Source organism: Rhinatrema bivittatum, chromosome 9 (genome assembly GCF_901001135.1).
Source record: "Rhinatrema bivittatum chromosome 9, aRhiBiv1.1, whole genome shotgun sequence".
NCBI lineage: Eukaryota > Metazoa > Chordata > Amphibia > Gymnophiona > Rhinatrematidae > Rhinatrema > Rhinatrema bivittatum.
The window spans coordinates 15,534,855-15,562,693 of record NC_042623.1 but is presented as its reverse complement, the minus strand read 5'-3'; the positions used below and the strand labels follow the sequence as shown (position 1 = coordinate 15,562,693).

General features: G+C 44.6%; 1 protein-coding gene across 1 annotated transcript in view; it reads left to right on the top strand.

Moving 5' to 3' along the window:
- ITIH2 (inter-alpha-trypsin inhibitor heavy chain 2) overlaps positions 1-26,805 on the top strand; it is a 42,640-nt gene extending 15,835 nt beyond the window's left edge. The window contains exons 7-21 of the mRNA XM_029616499.1: positions 1,208-1,315; positions 2,467-2,592; positions 4,924-5,040; positions 6,020-6,188; positions 7,329-7,454; positions 7,611-7,792; positions 9,833-10,018; positions 12,688-12,827; positions 12,995-13,167; positions 15,577-15,720; positions 16,472-16,585; positions 18,607-18,805; positions 21,090-21,262; positions 23,062-23,173; positions 24,750-26,805. Of these exons, the coding sequence (XP_029472359.1) occupies positions 1,208-1,315; positions 2,467-2,592; positions 4,924-5,040; positions 6,020-6,188; positions 7,329-7,454; positions 7,611-7,792; positions 9,833-10,018; positions 12,688-12,827; positions 12,995-13,167; positions 15,577-15,720; positions 16,472-16,585; positions 18,607-18,805; positions 21,090-21,262; positions 23,062-23,173; positions 24,750-24,897 (2,217 nt within the window). The 3' untranslated portion in view covers positions 24,898-26,805. The remainder of the gene's footprint in view (positions 1-1,207; positions 1,316-2,466; positions 2,593-4,923; positions 5,041-6,019; positions 6,189-7,328; positions 7,455-7,610; positions 7,793-9,832; positions 10,019-12,687; positions 12,828-12,994; positions 13,168-15,576; positions 15,721-16,471; positions 16,586-18,606; positions 18,806-21,089; positions 21,263-23,061; positions 23,174-24,749) is intronic.
- The last annotated feature ends 1,034 nt before the right edge of the window (positions 26,806-27,839 follow it).

The window sequence follows — 27,839 nt, the reverse complement described above, 5'->3', positions numbered from 1 at the left end:
CAGGCTGTGCTGGGGGCAGTACTCTTTGCTGCCGTGTCTGCCTCTCCTGCTCCTCTCTGACTCACTGCGGGCTGAGCTGGGGGCAGTACTCTTTGCTGCCGTGTCTGCCTCTCCTGCCCCTCTCTGACTCACTGCGAGCTGAGCTGGGGGCAGTAGTACTCTTTGCTACAGCTGTGCAGGGAGTGGAGAGGTCTTCAGTTGAGGATGGCGCATTTGCATGGTGCATTGTTTTCCCAGTGGCAGTGGACCAATCGGGGCCCGCCCTAGGAGTCCACAGGAGCCACCACTGGCCACCGGGCTTTACCTTGAAGAATGCTGACCCAGTGGTGCCAGGGGACAGTAGTCATCAACCCGAGAGCCAAGGTTGCATCTAAAGTCAGCAACTGCCTCACACAATGAAGATTCTCCTGGAGCAGCCAAAACATGTGCTCAGGCCAGAAGAGCCTTGGATGCATATGGAATTTATTTGGCTTAGTACAGAGCTGGTTTTCAGGAGTGCTTTGTACCAGAGTGAAAGTGCCTATTAGGATTTGCTATATCTGTCCATGTGTCCTTTTGCAGCCATGTCTCAGAGAGGCTCTGGCTGAATGGATCTGGCTCAGATTTGTTTTGGGTTTCCACCCTGTTTCTTGGAGAAAGGAATGACCTAACTCGCACTTGGAGGTGCTTGTGTTACATTTTTAATCATTGGTAACGTTGCAGCAGTAGATGTGTCTGGCACACTGAGCGTCTGGACTCACTGGGGCCAGAGGGCTTAGGCTCCAACCTTTGGAGACATTTACTGGGGCTGAGCCCCTACATGTAGGATCCTGCTACAGGGGAGGAGTTAGGGCAGGGAAACAAAGTTTGGAACTTAGCACATATTTGCAGAATTAGGCACCGAAATCTAACAAACGAATAGTACTAAATTGATGTGAAATTTCAGCAGTCTCAAAGAAAAACGTAAATGTAAATGCAACATACTATCGTAGCAATTTTCAAAAGTTAATTTAACAAGGCCTAAACCTATTGACAATTCAATAGCACATTGAAGGCTTGAATAGACAATAGGTTTTACCCTCATTAAGTGCTCTTAAGAGGAGTAAATGGGCTTTTGAAAATTACCCCGTTAGCCTTCTAAGTTTGGCTGAAGATAGGCATGAGCCTAACTTTGGAGCTCTTTGTGAATATCGGCCCCACTCTAACCAACCTCTGCATTTTCCTGCAGGTGGACGTCTACATTACCGAACCTCAGGGCATTCGTTTTGTCAATGTTCCCAACTCACTTGGAGACCACTTTGAAGGGCTTGTTACTGTCTCTCAAGGAGACAAGAAGGTGAACGATGAACCATTAGCAGGAAAGATGATAAAATATTTGTTTATTTCCAGTTGCCATCATGTCTTTCGCAATAAGCGAAATTAATTAATTATTAATTGTTTTACTGTTTATTTTATACTGTTACATGTAAAGCCTGTTGCTAAATTGTTTCACTGTAAACCGAGGTGATGTATTGCTATACGTACCGCGGTATAGAAGAACCTATAAATAAATAAATAAATAAAATAAGCCTTAGAGCAGTGAACAATGAGATCGGCATTAACAGTGAAACAAATGAAAGAACTGATGCACAAGACTAAAATTATTCTTCTTTGCTGTATATTTCTTTTACATTTTTGCGCTAATGTAACATAATTATTAGCAAATTGTACTTAGTGCCCAACTGCGCCAATGAATACATTGATCCCAATTTATCCATTCAGTGGCGCAAGCTTGTATTGCCCAGTGGTTGGACAAACAAACCCTAACTTGAAGGGTTATTCACCTTCCCTAGCTCTCCCAAATCTCCTTCTCAGTTGTTTGTTGATTGGAAGCCTCCCCCAAAAAAGAGCCTTGGTTCTTGTTGGGGAATCCTAAATGTCCCGGACTGCATTCATCCCTTTTGTGGTCCCCTGCCCTCCTGCCAGCACACGGCCAGTGACTGAGGAGGCTCTGTCCTTGGAGCAAGCTCTACATGATGTTGTCAGTTCAGAACTGGAAGACCATGGGCTCAGCCTGGGGCAAACCTGCTGCTCCGAGACTGATTTTCTCCTACTTCCCTGGAGAGGAAGAATTTCCACAGGTGCATGTTTGGGATAAGCAGGCCAGTTCAAACATGGATTTCATGAGGAGGAAGGCGTAGGCATCCCGGGCTGATCTGCATATTCCTGGAGAAAGGAGGGAACACAGAAGCTTTTAGTTATTTGGGGGAGGACAAGGGAAGGAACAGAAGTAGCAAGTGGAGTGTAATGGTAACTAGCAAGTAGATTTCATCCGTTATTTCTGTCACTGTCCGGATGCCTCTGAATTTAAAAAAAAAAAAGGTCCTTGATTTTTTTTTTTTTACAGCGTGCAATACTAATTCCAAATCTAATTTTTTTTTTTTAAATCTTGCTGATTTTCATCTGCTGGTTTGAAATAGTCTGTCTCTTTCCACTGCTCTCTTCAAGGCACACGTGACATTCAAGCCAACGGTAGACCAGCAGCGCAAATGTCCCAACTGCTCCACCACCGCCGTGGATGGGAAGTTCGTGGTGCAGTACGATGTACTGAGAGAGACTGCTAGTGAGCTCCAGGTAGGTTTGCAGACTTCCCAGCGGTGACTGGGGACAGATCCATGCTGCGGGTCCGTTTAATTTTATAAATGCTACAACAACTTTCCTTCTGCTCAAAAATTAATGGAATTCACAAGTGCCACTACACCAAGTGCATTGAGTTGGGACTTTTTAAAAAAAGGACCTTCTTTTAACATACAGAATCCTAAAAGAGTGGCCCTATAACCCTCGTTTTGTGCCACTTTTCATACTGTGCCGCAGAAACTCTCACGGGTCCAGAGGCCTTTTTCCAAGTTTTTTTTTCCATTTAAAATCACCATTTGCTAACTGATATGCCCAATACCACCTTATAAAGTCCCAGTTATCTTCTCTACATTCACCCCTGTCCAAGCTGAGAGGAACTCCAGAGGAAACATCAGCTCGCCCAGAGATTCTGTTGTAACCATTTTTGCCTTGACAAAGTTTCATTGAAAGCGGTTGAGTGGCTTTCATGTCTCTTCTGCCAGTGAAATGCAGGATGGTAAAGTAATTAGTCCTAATCACTGGATCTTAGAGAAGTGAGGGACAGCCATGAAAACGTGAGCAACAGAAAGCATTTCATCAATCTGTCGCTCCATGGACTCTTCCCTGACTCCCATTCAGGATCAAAGGCCTCCAGGGTCCTTCCTTTGGCCCTCACCCCAACAATCTGTGAAATCGAAAATCTGCCTTGTGTGGATGAGGACAATTATTTATGATGGGGTTCATATTCGGCAGTATTTAGCTGGATAATCTGTGAGTTATCCGGATATATTTCCATTACTTCTCTGCTAACGTTTAGCCAAATGATGTAGGCGCATTGCTGGGGTGCTCCATGGTGGAGTTAACCAGCTAAATCCAATATTTGGAGTTGACTAGATAACTTATCTGGCTAATTCTGGTCGTGCTGTAAAGTAGTCCTAAAGTTAGCCGGATAAACTTACCCAGCTAGGTTTAAGATACTCTGGTATATTCAACAGTGCAGCTGCACGGCTGAATATCCTGCCAAAGTTAGCTGGATAAGTTTATCCAATGACTGAATATTACCCCCTATGTATTTATTGTTTGGGATTTACATTCTGCTTAATTTGAAAAAAAAACCCAAAACAAAACCAAAACCCCCCAAATGACTGGCGTGGTTTGCAACAATCAAAAAGAGCAAAATACATAAAAGAAACTCAGAGCCTTAACCCCATTCCAGCAACTTTCACATGTCCCCCATTAAGCTCACTTAAAACAAAACCCCAAAGCTATTTCCCCTCTCCTCTGCCGTTTTTAATGCCTTAAATATCGCCTTAAACCGGATCGACTTGACAGCTTTATCGAAATGCTAACAAGTCGGTCAACAGCCCGAGCTGCATAGGGAAAGACATTCCAGGGTTCGGGGCCCGATTCCGCGTGCTCTAGAGCATAGCGGCTTTTACAGAGGGAACTTCTAATTGCACAGACTGAAAAGAAAGGGGTCATTTCCCAAGGTTCATGCAAGGTCAGTCAATCCCTCAAAAGGTCTGGGGCTAGACCATGCAAGGCCTTGGAAAGCATGGGCCGAGGGTGCTCTGTGTGGGTTTCTCTCTCTCTCTCTCTCTGCAAACACTACAAAAGCCTTCAGATCCTTCAGGGATTCCCCCAAGAAGTTTCATTTTGCACTGTAGGATTCTCTATTGTTTGTAGAGTCAGACAAACCTGTAAGGTTTTAAAGTAGGAAAACAAAGACCATTACTCTTCACTTCCCTAAGAGAGTTTCCTCTGCTGCTCCGTGCCCCGTCTGTGAGCTGCTCGCTGGCCTGGAACCTGTGGATCAGATGCATCAATTGGATTTAGCGCTGCCCTGCATGTGCCCATCCGTAGCCTGCCAGCAGGGCTGCGATAAGGCACTGGTGGGTCCTGGAAGGTTATTGCAGTAGGTTGGAAATTAAAGCGGTGAGAGTAGATGTACTTTTTTTTTTTTTTTACACTTTTTCACTTCTGAATTGAAAGCATTTGTTCAGCACCCAGTAGAGCCCTTAACGTAGGAGTCCCCAGACCTGTCCTCGGGACCCCACAGCGAGTCAGATTCTCAGGAAATTCATAGCGGATATGTACTGGGTCTCTAGCAGGTGCAAATACATCATTGTGGATAGCCGGGGAACTCGACTGGCTGAGGGGTCCCGTGGAGAGGGTTGGAGATTCAGAGGAATCAGAGACTGGCTTAAGACTCTCAAGGAGTTACTTTTTTACTTTCTTCCCATCCATTCCTCTCGGGCTAAAATATGACCTTACAATAAAGTGCACAATGCCTTGTTGACCTACCCAACGACTCTTTACTCACCTCATGATTCAACCCTTCTCTTGCAGATTTTTGATGGCTATTTTCTTCACTTCTTTGCTCCTGATAATCTGGCTCCTCTGCCGAAAAACATTTTGTTTGTCATTGATGTGAGCGGCTCAATGTGGGGATTGAAAATGAAGCAAGTAAGTCTTCTATAGCAATCCGAAACATGTGCAGGCACCAAGGCACATTATTCAACTGAATACCCTCCTAGCAAGGAAATCAACGAGAACAGCAAGACATGGCCCTGCTCATTAAGCAACTGGCAGACAAGGCCATACGCAGGTAGGGTGGGATATAGCTAAGTAAAATAAATGGAGTTGACTTCATAGATTTAAAGGCAAATTTAAGTAGGCCATGAAAGACCACTTCATGGCCAGAATACACTTCCCTACCCCTGCCCTTGGTTGATCCTGAGGTTTGCCCTGGAACTAGAACCCATGCAGCTGAACCACAGGATCAGCCTTGGAAACTCCAACCTCTCTCCTGACATCCCAGCCCTCATCACTAGTTCCTTCAGGGAGGTGCCTGCTGTGGTTAGGATGATCAGGTATAGCTCTATGTCAAAGGGGTCAAGGTTAGTCAGACCTCGTTTTACTCCACCATGTACCTAAAGATAAAATAATAAGAACATCTCCATGCTTGCAATAGGGTACAAGCCACAGAAGCATGGGAAACTGGGTAGTCTCCTGTGTGTGTACATTAGCAGGAGTCTCTGAGGCCGTTAATGCCACTTGCTGTAGTCAATCAGCGAACTCAGTGATGATCCGAAATGTTTTGTGTGTTTTATTACATACAGTAAAACAGAAAAGCCTGAGATTCATGATAAAAACGCTCTTCTGAAGTCATCATGGATCTTGCCAAAACCAGCATTAAGACTCTCTAATGTCAGTTTTTCAGATCAGATCAGAAATTGTGAACAAAGAATACAATTAAACATGAATTGTATTGATGTGTTGGTCTCACCATGGCAGTATAACTATTCTGCTGTGATTGCTTACAATCAATTTGTTCACTTCATACCCAAATCTTTACTTCAGCCTCAGAAACACTGGAAAACAAACAAATGTGCTGCAGGTTTTTAGTTTGTATCAGTGTCTCATCATGGACCTCCCTTTCTAGACCGTGGAAGCTATGAAAACTATCTTGGATGACCTTCGACCTGAAGACCAGTTCAGTTTAATTGACTTCAACCACAATGTGCGGTGCTGGAGAGAGGAGTTAGTGTCAGCTTCTCCCATGGAAACCTCAGATGCCAAGAAATACATCCAGAATGTCCAACCCAACGGGGGTAGGTGACTGAGAGAAGAAAGTAGTATTCTTAAGAAGCAAGAGCTTCAATGCACACCATGCCAGGCACGTTAGGGTTTAAGGTTAATAAGAAGGGGCATCTTTTGGGAGCAAAAGATTGGCAACAGGGTAGGAAATGCAAAGAGATCGAGGAGAATAACTGATGGAGATGGAGAATTTTTGAGGCAAGGCAGTTTTGTACTTGGTCTATAAAAGAAGCATAAGCCACCGCGAACCTGTAAGGATAGAGGAAATGCAATTGCTGTTATTACTCCACTGAGGAGACCCAGGTGTGATTCTGGAAAAAGTCCCAAATCACACTGCAACTTTTCAGTGAGATTAGGCTTTGAGATGGGCTTCCTTAGAACATTCCTAACATCATTCTATCTAACGCTCTATTTTATTACCGTGAATGGAGGATGGGAAGCAATGATTTTGGATTAGATTGGGCCAAGGTGAGCGATACAAAGATGAGCCGTAATTTGTCTCACTGAGCGCAGAAATCCGTGATTGGTGGAAGAATTCTGGAAGGTCCATGCATCACTGCCCTTAGTAAGGTGACATGATGCACTTGGCCAAATATTTCACGACTTTGTGTTACTATTCAAAGCTTGCCAATCAAAATAATTCCCATGTCACAAAGCTTTGTTTCAATACTAGGGCAATCTTGAGAAGGCAAGTTCTTTCTGTATCGCTGCGGTACCTGTTAGTATAGACGACATTGTAACCTTCTGTTAGCGAGTAGTCACATCTTTTTAAATACATGTTTTTAAACTGTTACAGAGCTGTTTGAATAACACAATCCATGTCTGCTATACTGGCTTGAACCTCTTTGTTTAAAGTGATCCGGACTTCCTTCATTCCCTTGTCTGTTTTCTGGAGGTTTTACAGTGTGGCGAGCTCTTAGCTAAGTTGGTGTGTGCTGAGCACTAGGGGCATAGTGCTGCGTATCCTGAGAAGAAGAATGTATTGAGTAAGGCGCTTAGTGTTTACATCATATCTGATGCTTCCTTCTGGTGGCCTTGTCCCCATCACAGAACTAAGTGGGATCACACGACCCACTGATATCCAAGCGGGCAAAGCTGACGTCTCTCTCTTTATCTCTCTGTAACACATTTCTGATGTCATTTCTTTTTGACAGGTACAAACATTAATGAAGCACTACTTCGAGCAATCTTTATCCTAACTGAAGCTCAGAAGCTGGGGATGTTGGACCCCAAATCAGTGTCCTTAATCGTGCTGGTCTCAGATGGAGACCCTACCGTAGGTAAGCTGAACGAGACCACAAGGAGCACTGGCGCTCTAGGGAGACTCTAGTACACAGAGCAATTTACAGAGCCAGTGCCCTAAAATTCTCTTTCCTGCATATCTTAATTCTCCTCTCCCTTCTTTCTCTCACTCCCATCTTCGCCTCCACCTCCAGGTGAGCTGAAATTGCCTAAAATCCAGCAGAACGTGAAGCAGAACATGCGTGATGATTTCTCCCTGTATTCGCTTGGGATTGGCTTTGATGTGGACTACGACTTCCTGGAGAAAATTGCGCTGGATAACCACGGCATAGCACAGAGGATTTATGGAAACCAGGAAACTGCTGGCCAGCTGAAGGTGTACAATTCCTTCTCTTCCTGGGCCTTTGACCTTACCTCTGTCCTACCCAGTCAATCTTCACTCCCATTCACAGCAGATGCCAAATGTAGATGTGAAACTCCCTTTGAAGCAGGTTTCTCTGAATTCGAAAAAATCTGTGTTGATGACCTTTGAGGCAGTAGTTGAAGTTTAAATATCTGATCTTTCATGGAGCAGTCTCATGCCTCCCGTACATAGGGTGGGTAATTTTATAACAGCCCAGCTAGGGCTGAAGTCTGTTTACAGGAAGTACATGCAGGCTTCAGCCTGAAGTTTCGAAGCAGACATAGGCACGGAAAGCCTGCTTCGAAATGTAGCCAGTGTGCCTGGAATCCTGCGTGGCATGCGCACAGAACATACATATGTGGGCCTGCTGGGGAGTGGGTGGAAACGTGTATGCATACATTTACACACATTTATGTATTTATTTATTTATTACTTTTCTATACCGACGTTCCTGTATAAAATACATATCACATCGGTTTACAATGCAACCGCAAAATTCGCTCGGGGGCGATACAATGAACAGGGGATACAATTAACAGTGGTGCGGGGTCATAAAAGCTTTACAAGAACAACTGAAGCGATAACTGAGAAAACAAAGAGCACATTGAGCTGCTAACAATTAGCTCTGGGCGATACAAGGAGAAGGGGATACAATTAACTGTGGCGAGGGGATTTTGAGAAATGAGAAAATCCTAGGTTCAAACATTGAGCAACTAACATATGAATGCGATGTTAGAACATTGAGCAACTAACATATGGATGCATTATGACCAATTGACAGGGCCCAGCCTTAAAAGCCCAAACGTGAGCAAAGGGCCGATCTAAATTATCAAGATTACAGTACAATTAGCGAAATGAATGGCCATGCTTAAGTAAGATAGGGAGCAAAACTGATGTACAGCTGGAAAAACTGATGTACAGAAAGCCATAAGGGAGCTTGAATACATTGATTATTTAAAGGAGAGGATCCCGGGCTGGGAGCTGTTGTGCCTACAAAAGGCGGTTTACAATGAGCGAATATATAATAAGAGTAAGGTTGATAAGAGTAAGGTTGATAAGAGTAAGGTTGATAAGAGTAACATGCGTTTGGAAATCAAAAGTATGCATGCAAAATGGTTTCCATGCCCCCTTCTCTGCCGCCCTGGGATTGCCTCTTTCAAGGACACGTAAAAGCACACTTCATAACCCCTAGGGTGATATTCAAAGAGCCCCTTTATGTGCGCAGAAGCTTTTGAAAATCAGGCCAAGGTTGAAGTAGAAGGGCTGGTAGAGGCTTCTGGTACTAAAATAGAATATAGACATATAGTGCTAATCCTGCTTCCTTCTCTCACTACATCCATCTCTACCATCTGGAAAAAATAAATTTGCTGTCCCAAAGCCAAAGTGTATAAAATTATGAGTTTTACATTTCCTGGAAGACTTGTAGAAAGTTAGAAATGACAGCAGTTAAAAGGCCTTATTCAATGAAGAATGTTGCCATTGGCACAACATGTGAAATCTCTTTATTGAATAAGACCCAAAGACCTCAAGGCCCATCCGGTCTGCCTATTTTCTTTTCCTGTTGCAATACCACAGACCGTCCTTGATCACTTTATGCTTATCCAATGGCTGCTTGAATACTGTTACTGTACTTTTTACCTCCAGCACCGACACCGGGAGGCTGCTCTGGGTATGCACCACCCTTTCAGTGAAGAAATATCCCCTTGTCTTTGCTCCTACCTCTACCTTTCGTGAACCTCATGCCATGATTCCTTGCTCTAGAACTTCCTTTCCACTGAAAAATGCTTGCCTTCGAGGTGTTTGAATATCCACCTCCCACTCTCCTCTCCTCTCGGGAAGTCTTGGCTTTCTGTTTTTTGACTGATTATGCATTCTAACATGCTGGCTTTTTTGCTCTGTCCTTCTTGTCTTGTATAAAGCATGACGTGCCGAAAAGCAGAATATAAATAAATAAATGAATAAATGACGATGTGATGGTTCTCCAACTTCTCCTTGATATCTTTCCAACTGCAGGAATTCTATAACCGAATATCCACGCCCCTTCTCCGCAATATTGTGATGCAGTACTCAGGGGGCATCATTAGTGATGTCACCCAAAACAGTTTCAACAACTATTTTAAGGGATCCGAAATTGTTGTAGCAGGAAAAGTCGAACCGGAGAGCGCACAAGCTTTAGAGAGCATCGTCCGAGCAAGTACCGTAAGTTTGCTTAATTTACATATTCTTATTTCCTTTTTGATTCATTGGTGCTAGGAGTGGGTGACTTTGGCTACACCTGGACTCTCCTGAAACACAGAAATACAGAGCTGACGAACCTCTCAAAAGTTAGGGAGAAACTTGGGTTACCGCTAATTTGGAAGTGAAGGAATGGATGTGGCACTCCATAGCAAACGTGTATTCAGAAAAGCAAAGATGATAGCGGCAGTACCTTGAGCTCATGGTCAAATGCAAGCCTGGAGCACTAGGAATCACAGCACCCCCAAAGAGCATCACTGGTAGGGAACCTTCCTGCAAAACGTCATATATTAAACAAGAGATGTAATCCTGGACTTTGGATGTGCTTCTCCTCGGTACTAATCTGAGGAGAGACTGGCCTGGTTCTGGCATGTACTGGGATACAAAACTGGAATTTAACATTTTCACTGGGGCAGATTCAGTTTGTAATCCTTTCCAGGACAGCTTAGCATAGAGCAAAGTTTGAGTTGGGTGGTGAGGGGAAGCAGATTGAATTCAATCCTGGCTCTTTGACTCTTTATTGCAAATATTGAAGCCTAAGAGGATGCCTCTTGCAGGTGTACTCTGATGCGAGGCTTATCCCAGGACTGGATAAGGTATATTCCATTCTGATATGATAGATCTTATTTCCAGTTAGTCTAACTTTCACTCTTGGTAGCTGTTCTGTAGACTTTCTACAAGACTTATTAAGTATTTTATTTAGAATCCACCTTTTCCCAAACAATCTGAAACCAGCCTTACAGTTACAATAATGATAACATTAGGTGCAAGTTCACTTACAATTACAGTTGAATCAGATTTACAGTTGGAGGCATTTAAAAATTGTTTCTTCCTCTTCCCGGAACAAAGAACACGAAGGTAGAGCATTTGTACAGATAAGGTTAAGACTGAGCTGGATTGTGTGTAGTTAATTGGGTTGTGGAAATATAATGGAGCGGGAGGGGAGGAATATTGTGAGTCATCATCTAGGTGTTGGTGGTACCTATAGTCGTAACACTGTCGGTACTGTGACTGTGTGAGACCTAGACAGCCAGGAAAAAATCTTAAATTCTAGAAAAATGCCTGACCTACATAGACACAAGAGTGTACGAATGGACATCATCATGTCCCCAAGAATGGAAAGTCAGACTTGGGCTTATCTAGGAGAGCTCCTTTAAAACAAAATCTGTTCATCACCGGCAGAAGAACTGACCTGAGATGGTGAACTGACACAAATCATGGTACAGGAGGTAGGGGAGGGGTTACTACATCTAAGATGCTCCACCAATCGTTGTCCACAATGCAGATGCCAAGCAAATGCCTAAGGCTTTGACCATATTTACTTTGATGATTTCTGTGTCAAGATCTGCAGAATTTATCTAAAGAAGGAGAATTTGTGATGTGCTCCATCTTTCAAGGCTGCTTGTCCTTGTCTTAATGTAGAGAAGCCATTCATACAGCAGCGATCCAGTTATCATATACATAACAACGCTTTAAAAGCCACACTATTTCTATTTCAGTTTACCTCATTCTCTTTCTCTCCCTTGCTTCTCTGGGATGATTATCCAAGGGATTGAAGCCTACTTGCCAAAATAGGGATGAAAGTGAGATCTCGTCCAGGGCTCCCCTTCCCAATACTTGGAGGAAACTTCATGGCCAGTGGGGTTCAGCCTTGTAGTGGAAATAATCTTCCTTCATGCCTGAGGATCCAAAGGGGTTCCTTCCATATTGTGCCCCTGCTCAGTAATGCTGGCACACAGGAGACTCACACCTTAGACCTCTGCATCAGCGTACACCATCCACGGGTCCAAACGAGCCAACACAGATATGTGTGTTTTAAAATTCAGCTTCTCCCCTGAGTAACATAGAAATAAAGGTCAGCCAACAAGCTGTAGGTTCAGGATCAGTGCAAGGGTTTGTAGCGCCCTAGGCAGACCAATGTAATACTATCCTCCCCCCCCCCTCCCAAAAACCCACCCTGAGTTGATGTGCCCTCTGACAGTGGTAGATATATAGCGTTGTGGTCACTATCTCTCAACCTAGTGCATGCTCCGTGACTGCTGTCGCACCTTTTTCACATTTTGAAGTGGCACCCTGCCCACTGGCACAGCCCTGCCCACTGGCACAGCCCTGCCCACTGACGCCACCCTAGGCAGTCGTCTAGTTCTGCCTAATGGTCCTGCTGGCCCTGGGTAGGTCACATCAGTGCATTAAACTGATTGAAGGGGCACAGCCCTTGAATGCTGGTCACAGACACAAAACTCTCACCTACAACTTGTTTATTGACTCTTTGTTCTACACATTCGAGTGGACTAACAGCAAATGCACTACAGTACCCCCTGATGGTTCACGAAAAGAGGACTTTGATCTCCAGTCTTGGCTATCATGAAACCTCGTCTTTAACAAATTTGGAAAGGTATATCCTCCCTTTGGAAGTCCACTACATTTCCAAATGCATTCTTTGTGATCGGGCCCTTCTTCTGTCGCCTGGACCCTTTAGTCCCATGGCGCACCTATAGCACGGACATTGCACGCACACCCAGCTGGATGGAAGGGTTGGATGTGGTCTCCCCATAATTCATTCTTTCACTGTTACACAAAGAACACATGAAAACGTGTTTTATGGTGCTGTTGTATTTTTGGCTCTAATTTAGGCGAACATGGATTTGGTGATGACTTCCATAGCAGAAACCGAGGCTCTGGAAGAATTCCTGGCTGAAAGCAAACATTCGTATCCTGATTTCGCCAAGCAGTACTGGGCTCAGCTTACCATAAACCAGCTCCTGGCAGAGAGGTGAGAGGCCACGGCTTTTCCTTTCCAGCAGAAATAAACGTGCGTTGTAGACTGCAGCTCATTGCGTTGCCCTGTTTATAGCCACAGCTTTGAAAATGCCCTCTTTCTGGGGACTGGGGAGCAGGCTGGTGCACACAGTCACCTGCGTTGCATGGCTCTCGTCACAGGAACCTCGCGCCAACAGCAGCCGAGAAAAGAAACATCACAAAGACAATCCTACAGCTGTCCATTGACCATCACGTAGTGACACCGCTCACGGCCATGTTGATCGAAAGCGCCAATGGCGACGAGAGGATGCTGGCAGACTCCCCGAAAGACGCCAGGTCGGGCTGTTGCCCAGGTCAGTGCTCCTCTCTCCGTTCCTCCTTGTCTTTCCTTTTCATCCTTTATTCTCACCCTGAGATTTTTGTTGTATGTTTTTTTTTAATTGATCCATGTATTTACAGAAAAGATGCACTGTAGCAGGGAATGGTTTCCTCTAGCCGCAGCTTTTCAAGGGTAATTTTCCAAAGCATTTCTGGGGTTAGAACAGCGTCTTTACCCATGGAAATGAATTCTCATAAGATGGCCAGCACAACAGGCAGGTAAACTTGTGTGAGAGTGTGACACGTTCACGCTTAGGTTTACCCGGACCGAGTAGAACCTCTCCCAGGGATGGGCCTGGGGGGGCGAGATTACACTTTTCCAAAGTACGCACATAAAATCTCCCTCAGATATTTCTATGGGATCGATCCCTGTTTTGGGAAGGGATGGGGTCAGCTGGGCTCCTTTTACCATTTGTGGTGGAGCTGCCCCTGGGTTAACCTCATTCTGGGAGTGCATCACACAACTCATGCACACAATCACAGGCGAGCGGGTCCCCTTAACACCAGAAACCGCACTTTTGAATATTCCTCTGGATTTGCCGTCTTGACAAGGTGAAGCTCACGCATCTCATAGTCTCAGCAGCGAGATGGCACCGGCCTGGCGCTCGGATCAATTGCCCACAGAGGATAATATTAGACTGGGACTGTCCATAGGATGAGAGCTCTTGCTAAGAAGCAATAGTCAACGATATTTGAAGGCATGGCAACCTCTAAACGTTGGCTAGCAAATAGCGCTAATATGTGAGATGTGGCCGACGTTGACAGGCGGCAGCATTTTATCCGCACGTGAGTTTGCGTATTCTCTGTTTTTAGGCTCTCACATAACATTTCTACTGCCGAGTGATAGCAATACCCCCGATGGAGTGGGGAGAGGGGAATGAAACAAAGATAAAACTTCAGACAATGATTGAAGAAATGTTGATATGTTGTTTATTCATCTGTTCTACAAATGCATTTCAACAATGTTTTGTGTTTTCGACTTTAATAAAATAATAAATTAAAAATATATATATTTCTATGGGATAATTTCCACGAGGGAGCGTGTACGTGTGGGCTTTCCCCTTTCATAACCGATGTAACATGCACGCGTATTTGCCGCCCGATTTTATGCAGGCTGGTGAGCTGTACAGGTCTCGCCATGGTAAAGGCAGCGAAGGAAGAGAAGCCACAAATCCAACCGTGTTTAGAGCTAGGACTCCAGTCCACGTCCGCGCGAGCCGTCTCACTCACACTGCCATATTTCATTTTTGGTGTTGCTTCATTTAATATTTATTTTATTTCTGTCCCTTGCAGAGACAAAATAAACATTTAAAAAAAAAACCAAAACTCAACATCCAACAACAAAAAAAATGAAACAGGGCCTTGCCAGGTCCCTCTGGGCCCCCTCTCACCAGCCCCGAAAAAAGTGCTAGGGCTGGGAAGCACTCTGACCACCCCCCCCTTACCCCTTCCATGGGGGTGCTGAGGGGCGGGAGGGACGTTCACTTAGCTCCTGCCCTGGGTTGGGTGCTTTCGGATTAGTGGCCTAGCTCTTGTGTTGGTTGGGAAGTCTGGAAACTTGGGTTCCATAGAGTCGGATGTACCTCTTCAGTCGGATATATTTTTCTTTATTCACTTTGATTTCAGAATATGAAAGCAGAAATCGCCAATGGAGGCAGTTAAGAACTACATGAAAGGGACTGCTGATACTGACAGCTGAAATTTTTTTTTTTTAGGGCTTCTGCCATGGTATTTAACAAAATCAAAATCAGCTAAAGATGCAAATGTTGTGAATAGCCAACGCCCGAATTTATGAAGCCCGGCGTGTGTAAAAATCCGGGCTGTGTGCACGCCAAGTGCATTTTAGAAAGGGCCGGGCCATGTGCGTATTTCCTGGTACGCGCAGAAGTGCCGGGCCAGGGGGGCGGGGGCAGGATAGCGCCATTAGATGCTGTCCCAAGGATGCGCGTACCGGCAGCCAGCTGGCGCGCGGAAGTTACTTCTGCTCCAAAGGAGCAGAAAGTTTGAAAACAAAGGGGTCGGGGAGGAGAGGAGAGGGGGAAAAGGGAGATAGAGTAGGAAGGGGTATAGGGAACTAGGAAAACCCTACTCGCGTCTCCGCGCGTATTTTTGTAAAATCCCCCAATTGTGCACGTGTGACACCATCCGCCCGCACACTCTGATAACATGCAGCGACACATGCATGTTATAAAATTGGCGCGTCCGTGTGCGAGTGCCGGGAACCACGTGCACATGGACGCGCGCGCGGGTTTTAAAATCATTTCTTTGAGACGTTCCAGATATTCGGAATCATGCATTCTATTTAGCTCTGCGTAAAACAGATTCTGTCTAATCTATTACATTGAAAAATGATGTTAATTTGTTCAACAAATCCCTTTCAATAGGTTCCCCAGTTTTCGGCACAAAAACTCCAAGCACTATTCCATCCTGGGTGAAACCCACAACGGATCCAGACACGATTCAGGCGCTCGAGACGGGTCCATTGCTTGAGTCTACGCCACCGCCACAGGCACATCACATAACAATAGGTAAGCTTCAAGCTTGGGCTTCTGATTTCCCCTTAGTGAATGCAAATAGAGAATTTTATTTTTTAAGTATGCCCATGTAGATATAATGTGTATTTGGTTGTTGCTCACTGACACTGCAGGTGTGCAAGCTTTCTTCCAGCCATTTATTTATTTAAAATACATACAGGCCGCACCATCCGATGATAAAAACAACAGTCAAAATAAAATGCATAAAAACAACAGTCAAATAAAAGAGACCTGCTGAACCGTAGTGTTCCTAAAGCAGATGTAGAAATGGCTTCCTGCTGATATATACAATATAATCAAAATTATGCAGGAAATGCATCCTCTGGTCAAACTGCAGAGGTTTTAAACGTGAACTGGGTATCACAGCTTGGTGCCTTGTGGACTAGTGTCAACATTTTGAATTTTATTCTCCACGGCACGGGTAACCAATGACGAGATGGAAGAACGGGTGTAATATGAAAGGTGAACAAAACCAAAAATCTATCAGATGATGCCTTTTTGTTTATTGGACTAAATGAATGCATTTCTCGACTGACTTTCAGGGAGCTGGCACGCCCTTCATCACATAAAAAGAAAAGCAGGCTGAAGTTTGAATTATTGCGCGGTTCTGTTCCTTCTCCCGCTCTCTGTAAAACGTCCTTCTGTTTGCTTCCTTCATGGAGGCTCTTGCTTCCTTCATGGAGGAACGAACTGCACTTCCCTGATGTTTTTAACTCTCTGCGTTGCCTCCTCTCTTGCATTGCAGTCGACAATGACCCACATTTCATCATTCACTTGCCTAAGAGCCAGAAAGACATCTGCTTCAATATTGACTCGACTCCCGGGAATATCTTGAACTTGGTATCAGATCCTGATTCAGGTAAGCGAGAGAGAGCGTGGCAAGACAGACAGACAGGCATGAAATGAAAAAAGAGAGCCCCGTAAAGGAAAGCTTGCTGGCGGTGCATATAAATGTGCTGCTGTTTACGCTGCCATAAAATTATACAAGGCCTGAACTGGCCCTCACCAGTTGGGATGGGGCCACTCTCCCATGCCCGTTATCTCAGGGATGCAAGATCCAGACCTTGTTAAGTGGCTGAACCATGATGGGGGTCTCAGTACAAAGTACACCTGTAAGGACCCTTTGCAAGTTATATAACTTTTTTTTTAATATATATTTTAATTTTGCCTTTCTAAGCTTAAAAAAAAACCTGAATCCATTTCATAGAGGCAGGCAGTTAACTTCTGCCTACAGCTATATCCTGTGAGATAGGAACACATTTACAGTACGACTCTGCTGAGGTCCATAATGGGAAGGATTTCCTTATTATGGATCAAATTGAATCTCCTGACCAATTCTTCCATCCCTATAATATACTTTGTGATGTGCTGAGAAAGCAGATCAAATAGATTTCATCGTGTGATTATATCTAATGCCTTCCATGCTTACTTAATTCATATTCACGCCAGTAAAGGCAACTCTGGTATAAACTGCAAACCGGCATGCTTTTTAGCTGCCGTTTGTTGCGTGGCTATAAGAACATAAGAAAATGCCATACTGGGTCAGACCAAGGGTCCATCAAGCCCAGCATCCTGTTTCCAACAGAGGCCAAACCAGGCCACAAGAACCTGGCAATTACCCAAACACTAAGAGGATCCCATGCTACTGCTGCAATTAATAGCACTGGCTATTCCCTAAGTAAACTTGATTAATAGCCATTAATGGACTTCTCCTCCAAGAACTTATCCAATCCTTTTTTGAACCCAGCTACACTAACTGCACTAACCACATCCTCTGGCAACAAATTCCAGAGCTTTATTGTGCGTTGAGTGAAAAAGAACTATAAGTGCTAGGGGATGTGCACAGAAAATTCTTTGTTTCATTTTGTTTCTATTTTTGCATTTTTTTGTAGTTTCATTGATTTACAATGGAATAATTTAAAAGAAGGAACGGTCCAGGCCCCACCTTCTACACCCCAATGCCAAAGTTTGAAAAGGAAGCATCACATGGCCTCTTCCCATGGGTTTTTCATGGGGGCAGGAGCGATCCCCAGTCACTCCTGCCATGCTGGTGCAGTAATACAAAGTGGTGCTGGACTTCAGGATGGAGTAAGAGGCTGGGAGGGGGGTGGAAGCTGGGAGTATGGGGAGAGAGCCCAGGGAGATGGAGGGAGTTTGTCTTCCTGGTGGGGCACTTTGTTCCATTCATTTTAAGACGAATGAAACAAAACAAAAAAGAACCAAATTTTGTTGGGTTTTTTGTTTCATTTTGAAAGCAAAATGAAACGAAATGTGAAATTTTGTTGAAATTTCTTATTTAATTTCTAACGAAAGCACATCCCTAAAAGGTAATGTGTACCGTTAAATGATGGTGGAAAGCGTGCTCGCTAGAACCAGGCCTGCTACGCATGGACGTTTCTGAAAATTAAATGTTTGAGAGTTGTTTCTAGACAAGGCCCAAAACAACCCCAGAACACCCTCTGCTCTAAGATTCCAAATGTATGAGTAGATTTTCTAGTAGCTAAAACTTCACTTACCCAAATATAGCTTACTTAGGTGGGTTAACTCTGTTTTATCCACAGAAAAGGCTTCTAAGCTTTTCCAAAAAATTTCCCTAGATGGCTACGTGGGTGCATTCAATTAATCTAGTCCATGTCTTGGGCTTTCATCTCTGGTTTTTAATGTGTCATGGCCCTGTAACAAGTGCTTTCCTTTCAATGCATTTCTTAAGGTGTTTATATTTACTATGACCGTCATCCTTCTTCAACTGAACGGAATGTGACAGAATTGCTCGGCGTCTGCAGTTCGGTTGGCATTTCTCATAGGCACAATCTTTATTCATGGCATCACTTGTCAACTTGTTCCTTCGTTCTTTTTCCTTTTTTTTTTTTTCCTTTCTAGGAGTTGTTGTGAATGGGCAGCTTGTCGGAGCCAAAAAGAGTAAGAATCACAAATTGGACACTTTCTTTGGAACCATAGGGTTTTATTTCAGAAACCAGAATTTAAAAATAGAAATCAGTACAGAGAAGATAACAGTGAAAGATGGGCCATACAGCAGCATCCACTCGTGGTCTGAGACGAGTACTGTAAGCCATGGAAAGTAAGTTTATTTTAGACGTGTCCTTTGTTGTGATGTTACAAACTTTCTCCTAGATTCACAGCTCCTTAGCTTGCTCGTCTGTCTCTTTAATGAGACAAGGAATACTCTTCTTCCAGCAGCTGTAAGATTGATTAAACAGATCCAGAGCAGGCCACTAGAGGCACAGGATTATTTAATTCCATGCAAAATAATACTTGAATGACACATCCATTAGGCAATGAGGGAAACTTTCAAACAGCTCCGTGCGGCCACATATACATGCATATATGGCCATGTGGAGATCTATAATAGTATTTTATAAGCCGTGCGTCCACCCCACAACATATGTACGTATGTATGCTTACGCACAAATACAGGCAATGCAAAGCGAGGATTTCAATGCATTGAACGTGCATGCTTTTCCTACCAGTTTTAAAAATGTACGCACATATATTTTACGCGTGAAAATAAAGCGAGGCTTACTTGCATAAAACCCGATTTACGCACATATGTCACTATATTTTAAGATGTGCACGCATAATTGCAATGACCGGTTTTCCGATTCCTCCGCCAGTTCGCTCGGTCCTTCTCCAGGTCATGGAGACACTCCTGGTTCTTCAATCTGAACTCCCCCAGCTCCACCAGACCTCCCCCCACCCAGCCAATAAACAATTACCCAAGATAATTAGCAGGAGTAAAATTACGTGAATAAGGTGACAAATGTGCGCACGTAAGTCTCTTATAAAATAGCAACTTACGTGTGTAACTGTTGGCCATGTTCTCAGACGCCCCCTTTTTTTTGTGCGTCTATTCGTGGCGAAACCTAAAGTCCACACCTACTTTCTGTGTTTATAATATAGCGATTATGCGCATACAGCCTACCTATGTGCATATATGCTAATTAGTACCCCTGGAACTCTTTGAATATTCTCCCCAATGCATACATTGATGATACCAATTGGAAAATTATATTTGATTTTTCAGAAAGAGCAAGTCACTCTTAGAGCGATCACGTTATGGAATCTGCTACTTAATTATTTATGTCCAAATATTTAATATTCCGCCTCTTTCCAAAATGGCTTCAGAGTGGATTTGAATCACTAAGGATAGGTAGTGAAGCTGTATAAGAATAATTGTGGAACCAGATAATTACCTGCAGGGATAGGGTATTAAGGAATATGATGAGAATTTCTCGGTATTCCTTGTTTCTGTTGCCATGGACAGACGAGAGAGGGCCAAAGCTGAATGCTACAAAGCTTTAGCAGCCTGGAAGCTGTTTATCTATGTAACTGCTCTGCTTCTGTGATTATGATGCCTGCTCTCATCTCATCTCCCTGTTGACAGAATGGGAACACAAGCCATAAAATGGTTTATTTAGATTCCGCCTTTCAGCACTTCAAAGCGGATTACATTCAGGTACTGTGGGCATGGGATCCACAACTCCAAAAACAGATCTAGACGCCCAGAAATTGCAAAGCTGGTATCTTTTTCACCACATTATCCCTGGGGCTGGTCTTGGAGTTGTGTGACCTGCCTGAGGGGCATCGATCTGCACGTTCTAAGGGGCTCTGGAAGTAGGGTGGAAGGGCTGATCCATTCAGCGATCTCGCCACTTGACCCAGTCGGCCCAGATTAGCCCAGGTGCCTTTCTCTCATACCATGCCGTGTCATATACTGCTGGCAGGGGTGAGCAGCTCTGGTCCTGGAGTGCCACAAACAGGCCAGGTTTTCTGGATATCCCCCCAGTGATTATGCGTGAGATGGATTTGCATACAATGGAGGCAGAGCTTGCAAACCTGTCTCATGCATATTCAATTGCGGATATCCTGGAAACCAGGCCTGTTTGTGGCACACCAGGACCGGAGTTGCCTTCCCCTGCATGACCTGTTAGGATTGCCTGCTGACTCCACTTTTTTTTCCTGGCAGGCTAATCCAGTCCTGGTTTTAGCCCACTGTGTGCACGGAAGATGATTGTGAGTTTGCTAAGCAAAGCGGGTACCTGCAGTACCTGAACATAATCCAAAAGGCGGAATATAAATTGAAAAAATACACTACAAACACAAATACATGAGCACAGTGAAGCACAAATTGAGACTGGCTCAGCCTCTTGGGGGAAAAAAAAGGAGGCAGCTGGCAGCCCTAGGGCCTGGATTTAGCAGCTTGGTGGGTGCCAGTACTGACGCAATTTGCAGAGCGGTCAGTGGAAGAGACACCCTGAGTCCCAGCCGACTCTGACCACTCGTGCCGTCACTACTGCCTCTGTTCCTTACTAGATGCTAATTATTGCCCCGGTGTCTTTCCGCAGCCTGCTAATCTCTGTGGCGAGGAACAGCAACGTTACCATCACGGCGGGCGCGGAGATGTCCTTCCTGGTGCTGCTCCACCGCGTCTGGAAGAAGCACCCGGTCAACGTGGACTTCCTGGGAATCTACGTTCCCCACACAAACAGGTTTTCTCCCGGAGCTCACGGACTCATAGGTGATTGATTATGCCTGCTTCTGCTCCACCAACGCAAGAGCGGTGAAACTCTAACGGGCTCAGCTTTCTCAGACGCCGTCTAAAAGAGCCTTTCCTCATGAAAAGAGCATGGGGGGGAGCCAGCATAGGAAAACATTTTAAGGCACTGATTTTCTGTACTTGTACCCCTGCTTGCCTCTCTTACCGGTCACATGTCCAAGCAGGAGGGCAGCAGGTCACAGGCGAGTCAGCCGCAATGAATTATGGGATGCAGCCTCGGAAATTCCACCGCCACCTCCTCTTCGTTTTTAAGGGAAAACGAGGACAAGGCAGGAAGTACCAACTGCCCTGGGATCCAAGATGGGGGGGGGAGGTCCATGCTGCCCTTTTCGGTCTGCAAGAATGTGAAGCAGAAAGGGAAGGGGGCACCCACGGCAACCTTTGCCTGGGGTGCTGTTTGCTGGCGAGAGAAGACGAGGTTCTCTCTAAGTCCCTTCTTGAAGCAGAGCGACGCTTGCAGAAGCTTTGCATTCTGAGTGTAAGAGAAGTTGGGTGGAAAGAGACGGGAATTCTTCCCGGCGTGAGCCCTGGACGTTCGGCCCTTGTCAGCAGGCTGTGTCGGCCCCCTCACGAGTCTTTTCTGAAGTCCTTCGAAGGTCCTTCCTGCGGGGCTGGCACCACTGCCACCCCTCGGCTAGCCCAGGCCCAGTCCCCAGCACTCAGAGAGGGTCCCAAGCTTGCCTTTACAGCCAGCTCCAGAGTACGCTGAACCCTTGAAGGGAGGGCGCAGTCAAGGACCACGGAGCAGCGAAAGGCCTTCACCTCCCTAGGAAGGTTTTCTTTGCTGCGCTGGCTGTTAGCAAAATGAAAAAAAAAAACGTAAAGCTGTTGGGGGAGAAAAAGGAGAACTTTTGGTTAGGTTAATAAATACAATATATTTTAAAGCTTCTCTGTCTCGCCTGCTTCCGCCCATCTCCTTTCCTTGAAAAAAAAAAAAAAAAAAAGAAAAGAGAGAGACCCATGAAGCTTCCAGAATGTACACATTTAAAAATACCAAAATGTGTTTGAAACACCACTGCCCCCACGTCCAGGGAGACCAGATTCCTCGAATGTGCAGCCCAAAGGTTTTGGTTCGGTTTCTTTCGTTTTGAGTTTTTATTTAGTTTAATTTTTTTTTTTTCAGTTCATTTACCAAACCAAAAAATAAAAAAATTAAACAAGAAAAATAAACCCCAAAACAAAAGGACCTCTGGTGGTCCTGGCTGGGCCCAGGGTGGAGGCCTAGATGTGGAGCAGGCCTCCACGTCAGAAAGTTGCTCTCTACCAGGAGTGCATCACTTTGGCTCCTTCCACTGGTGCAGTTGGTGCCATTTTACTGTACTGTCATACATTTCTATGGCCATACGTTAAAATGCTGCCGTCTGTACCGGGGCAAGGTGGCTGGGGACAATTCTCAAGCACCGGGACTGGGAAGAGCAACTGGAGGCCCCGGCCTGGCCCTAAGAAAGCCCAGACAGGGTCTCCAGTGATCCGTTGGTTTTTTTTTTTTTTAAATGCCACAATTACGAAAATACTCAAAAAATGTTCAGGTGTTTTCATAGGAGGCTATTTTCAGTTTGCTCATTAGGAAAGACCCAAAAAGGACCTCATTCATTGCATTTTTAGAATTCGTTAAAAACAAATGCGCACCCCTTCTAGATCCTGCCTACCAGTATAGGGGGGTCTTATAGTCTGAGTTAAATTACAAATGCTATAAATAAAGATATCCTTGCACTGCAGCGCTCTGAGCTCTTCCTTTTCTTTTCTTTTTTTCCATCCAGGCCAGTTTATGCTTGAACCAGAAGTTCTCATCTCCAATGTGAGACCTGGAGCAGATCCAGAGAAACCAGAGGCCACCATGGCTGTGAGAGGACACAAGATCACCGTCACCAGGTAGGCCTTGGAATTCCTTTAAAAAAAACATAAAGGCTGCATTTTCAGTCATTTCTTCTGCATTATACCTATGTCATAATCTTTTGGAAACCGGGCATATCTGTTTAATTATTAGTCTAGTACTCTGTTTTATTTAGTAATATCAGTCATTACTGAAAAATGGCACCTTCTCGTCTCACACGTTAGGACTTGCGTGCCAGTGTGGTACACTCTGCTTTCCAGCGACATAGCAAGGCCACTGTTTTAGTGGGAGAAAATGCAGGGCATAACATTCTGAATATTATATTTCTGTGGGTCATAGATCTGGTTTAAAGAAACACCTCTTCTAGTTCTCCCTTTAGAGAGCGATTTCTCAGCAAATCTGCAACTCTGGCAAAGTGGAAACAGCTGAAGTGTTATCTACATGATGACTGAAATTCATAGTAACATAGTAATGATGGCAGATAAAGACCAGATGGTCTATCCAGTCTGCTCAGCAAGTTGCTAATGGTAGTAACTGCTACTCCATGCAGGTTACCCCCACGTGTCTGTTAAGGGTAGTAACTGCTGTTCCGTGCAAGTTACCCCCATGTGCTCTCTTAAGGGTAGTAACTGCCGTTCCGTGCAGGTTACCCCCATGTGTCTGTTAAGGGTAGTAACTGCCGTTCCGTGCAAGTTACCCCCATGTGTCTGTTAAGGGTAGTAACTGCCGTTCCGTGCAAGTTACCCCCATGTGTCTGTTAAGGGCAGTAACTGCCGCTCCGTGCAAGTTACCCCCATGTGTCTGTTAAGGGTAGTAACTGCCGCTCCGTGCAGATTACCCCCATGTGTCTGTTAAGGGTGGTAACTGCCGTTCCATGCAGGTTACCCCCATGTGTCTGTTAAGGGTAGTAACTGCCGTTCCATGCAGGTTACCCCCATGTGTCTGTTAAGGGTAGTAACTGCCGTTCCGTGCAGGTTACCCCCATGTTTCTGTTAAGGGTAGTAACTGCCGTTCTGTACAAGTTACCCCCATGTGTCTGTTAAGGGTAGTAACTGCCGCTCCATGCAGGTTACCCCCATGTGTCTGTTAAGGGTGGTAACTGCCGTTCCATGCAGGTTACCCCCATGTTTCTGTTAAGGGTAGAAACTACCGCTCCATGCAGGTTTCCCCCACGTTTCTGTTAAGGGTAGTAACTGCCACTCCGTGCAGGTTGCCCCCATGTGTCTGTTAAGGATAGTAACTGCTGCTCCGTGCAGGTTGCCCCTATGTGTCTGTTAAGGGTGGTAACTGCTGCTCCGTGCAGGTTGCCCCTATGTGTCTGTTAAGGGTAGTAACTGCTGCTCCGTGCAGGTTGCCCCTATGTGTCTGTTAAGGGTAGTAACTGCTGCTCCGTGCAGGTTGCCCCTATGTGTCTGTTAAGGGTAGTAACTGCTGCTCCGTGCAGGTTCCCCCCATGCAGAAATTCAAACTACTACCAGTACTAAACATTTGTATAGTGCATGCTGAGCTAGGAGCCAGTATACAAATCCAATTATTACCATCAGCTATTCAAGTCAACCTTAGCATGCTATCATCTCATGACCTTAGACTCCGTTGTTGCTGGTTGATTTTCAGGGGTTGGCAGAAGGACTACAGGACAGATACCGTGAATGGCACCGACGTCCGTTGCTGGTTCGTACACAATAACGGAAAGGGTTTCGTCGAGGGACATTACAAAGATTACATAATGCCAGAACTCTACAGCTTCCTCCAGCACCCTTGAAGCTTACCACAGTTTTTGAAACAGAAATAAAAATAAAAATTACAATAAAGTAATGAGCTATTCTTGACACAAACATTTGGAATCATCTCTGTCTTCAGAAAGACCTAACCCGCTGCCCTGCTAAAACAGAGGCCCTAAGAGAGAGTAGGGGATTCCACATTCATAGGATTTGGGGAGTTAGGTGCCTTAATCAACCCCTTTGAAGACGCACTAGGGCTGAGCATCTACATTTAGGTGCTTGCATATTCATTAGTAGATCAATTCTCAAAGAAAGAATTCAGTTTAGTTTATTTATCTTAATATTCTGCCTTTCACTAAGTAAGTCAAAGGGGTTAAAAAACGTTAACCTCTAGGTTCCTAAATTTAGGAGGACGTTCAGTCGAAGTTAGAGGCCTATGATTTAGGCCAAAAATTCACCTTAGGCTCCTAAAAACCAAGATGTCTTCATTTAGGGACCTGGTGCTGAGACACGAACTTATTTTCCCTGGGCAGACCCTGCCCTCACTCTGCCACAGTTTGGGCCACCTAAATTTAGGGGCCTAATAAAAATAGGTCACTAAATCTGGGCGCTCAGTAAAGGAAATTTTTCATTTAGGTAGATCTAGGCACCTAAATCCTTAAGTTGGGCACCCAGATCTTGTGAATATCTACCTTTAGGTGCTTAAACATTGAGTGACTTTGAGGGTGGAGTTAGGGTGCAAAGAAACGTTATGGGGCTTAGCGTTGATTTTCTGTACTAGACCTCTAACTTAGATGCCGACATTTAGGGAAATTTTCAGCCGAAAACACAAGCACCTAGTCAGCTGAAAATGGCCTAAATTTAAGTTCTGAAGTGAAATACTGAGCATTTTTGAGAACTGACCACATCGTGGACGTTTATTTCTCAAGGAAGCTTCTGGATGTCAGTGGAAATCTACAAGAGAGACCTGTTGCCGGGTTCTTAGCGAGGGACTCCAGGCAGCTCTGCTCCACTCCAGACGCCCTTTGATTTAATAACATAAAATGATTTAAGGGGGTGCGGAGAGACTCTGGAAGCCCACCTCTAGCACACTGCATATTTGCAAACTGTACAAGGTTGCTCAACTTTACGCAGATGATAAATTGAAGTCTAGGTAACAATCTTTAGTGCTGGATGTGTCCTTTTAATTTCAAGTCTATTCTGCTAAGAATTGTGCCACAGAACGTGGTTAAAGTGCTTAGAATTCTCGTCAAAGCATTCCTTGCCTTTTCTCCTTTTTCTATGCATTTTGGTTTGGTGCGTCTCTAAACACCTGCATTATTTTTGTGCGGGGGAGGGCGAGGACATTGCAAAATTCTACATAAGTTATCCATTTATCGTCAGGGATCACTTAGGAAAGGCAAATTACATCCCGTTTATGGCAGCGCCTCCAGTAGCAGGAATAAAGGCTGTCAAACGCAAATGAAATAAATGACTTTAAAAGCATTCTTGCACGATGGAAAGGAAAACCTGCACATGTATGTCCCGTGAACCTTGGTGCTATGTAATTTGAAGAGATGCATCTTTTTTTTTAATTCCAGTAGGTACCTAAAGGAAGAATCAGCTGTAAAGCCCTAGAATGTCTCTACTGAAATTGAACAAATAACATTAAAAAATGTGATGTGCAGTTGAGGCTGTTCCTGAATGGGGGGGCAGAGATCTGCAATATGGGAAGGGATCTGTAATTTTTGTGACGGAGTATCAAGCAGTATTGTTACATTGGATTTCTTATTAAGTCTCCTCTGATTTTCCTTCCTCCCCAGATATTTCCTTTGAAATTATAAAGAGGTAAATTGTAGGTTTCTATGTTTAGTAGATACATATATTGATCTATATGTAATATGTAACACGTATTAGAGATTTCTTCTCCTAGTTATGTCGCAAAGGAGTTCTCTGTAAATTGTATGAAAATGCTGATAAATAATAAAAAAAAAAAAAAGTGATATGCTTCGATTATTGCTTTGTTTTGCATATGCAACAATGACCTTCCTATACGCCTATAAGTTCTCAAAATTCAGTGGAAGACCAAGTGCAGGGGCTCATGCAAAGCTTGTTCTCTGTTTGATAGAGCTTGGGCAGCAATAAAAAGCAAGCTGGGATTTTGGTCTTGCATTTCCACTTTCAGTGTCTCCCAGATCACATAGGTGGCACTTTTCTAAGAGACTGCGTACCTGTAACGTACGTGGGTGTGCTCAGCGCATGTACTCAATGCTAATACGGTGCTCCAAAAGCAGCTGTGTCCTCTGCAGCAGAGAGGGGGGGAAATAAACCATGTACTTCTGGAAATGTAAGGTACGAGCACTATTTTCTTCCCTCTCCTGCAACCTCTGGGAATGCCCCCTGACATTCTGGCTAAGAGTACGCACACCGTGGAATCCTGCCGGGAGCTTTAATGCACCCCAACTGCATGGCTGCACCGAATCTCAACTGCCATTCAACCACTTCAGCTTTTTTAGCTCACGTCTCATTCTAGCTACATCCTAATTACTAAAGGTGATTATAGCACTAGTGAATAAACGGAAACAACGATGCATTTTCAAACTTACCAGGAAGGCTGCGGCTGGCTCCTTGTTAAAAGAGAAGCAGTCAGTCCTGGTTCTTTGAAAACTTGGAATTATGGCTCCCTGCCTTCAGTTTATAAAACCAGGAAAGTCTCCTGAGATTGATTCTCAGACACTCAACTGAGGGAGGGAGATACTGCTTTCACCACAGGCAGTCAAACCGGCCTGTTCACTCCAGACTGGCCAAGATCCACAAGCACAGATGCAAGTCCACCACCTGCTGGAGACAGAGAAAAACTGACTGGCTGGTGCCTGCGCAGAGCTTTATGAGGGCGACCTCAGCGAGTCTTTGTTGTCTGTCTCCACCTGCTGGGTGGAGTGCACAACCCCCTGGTGTGGACTGGCTTGCCCACATGAAGAGGAGCGCACTATTCTCACACAGT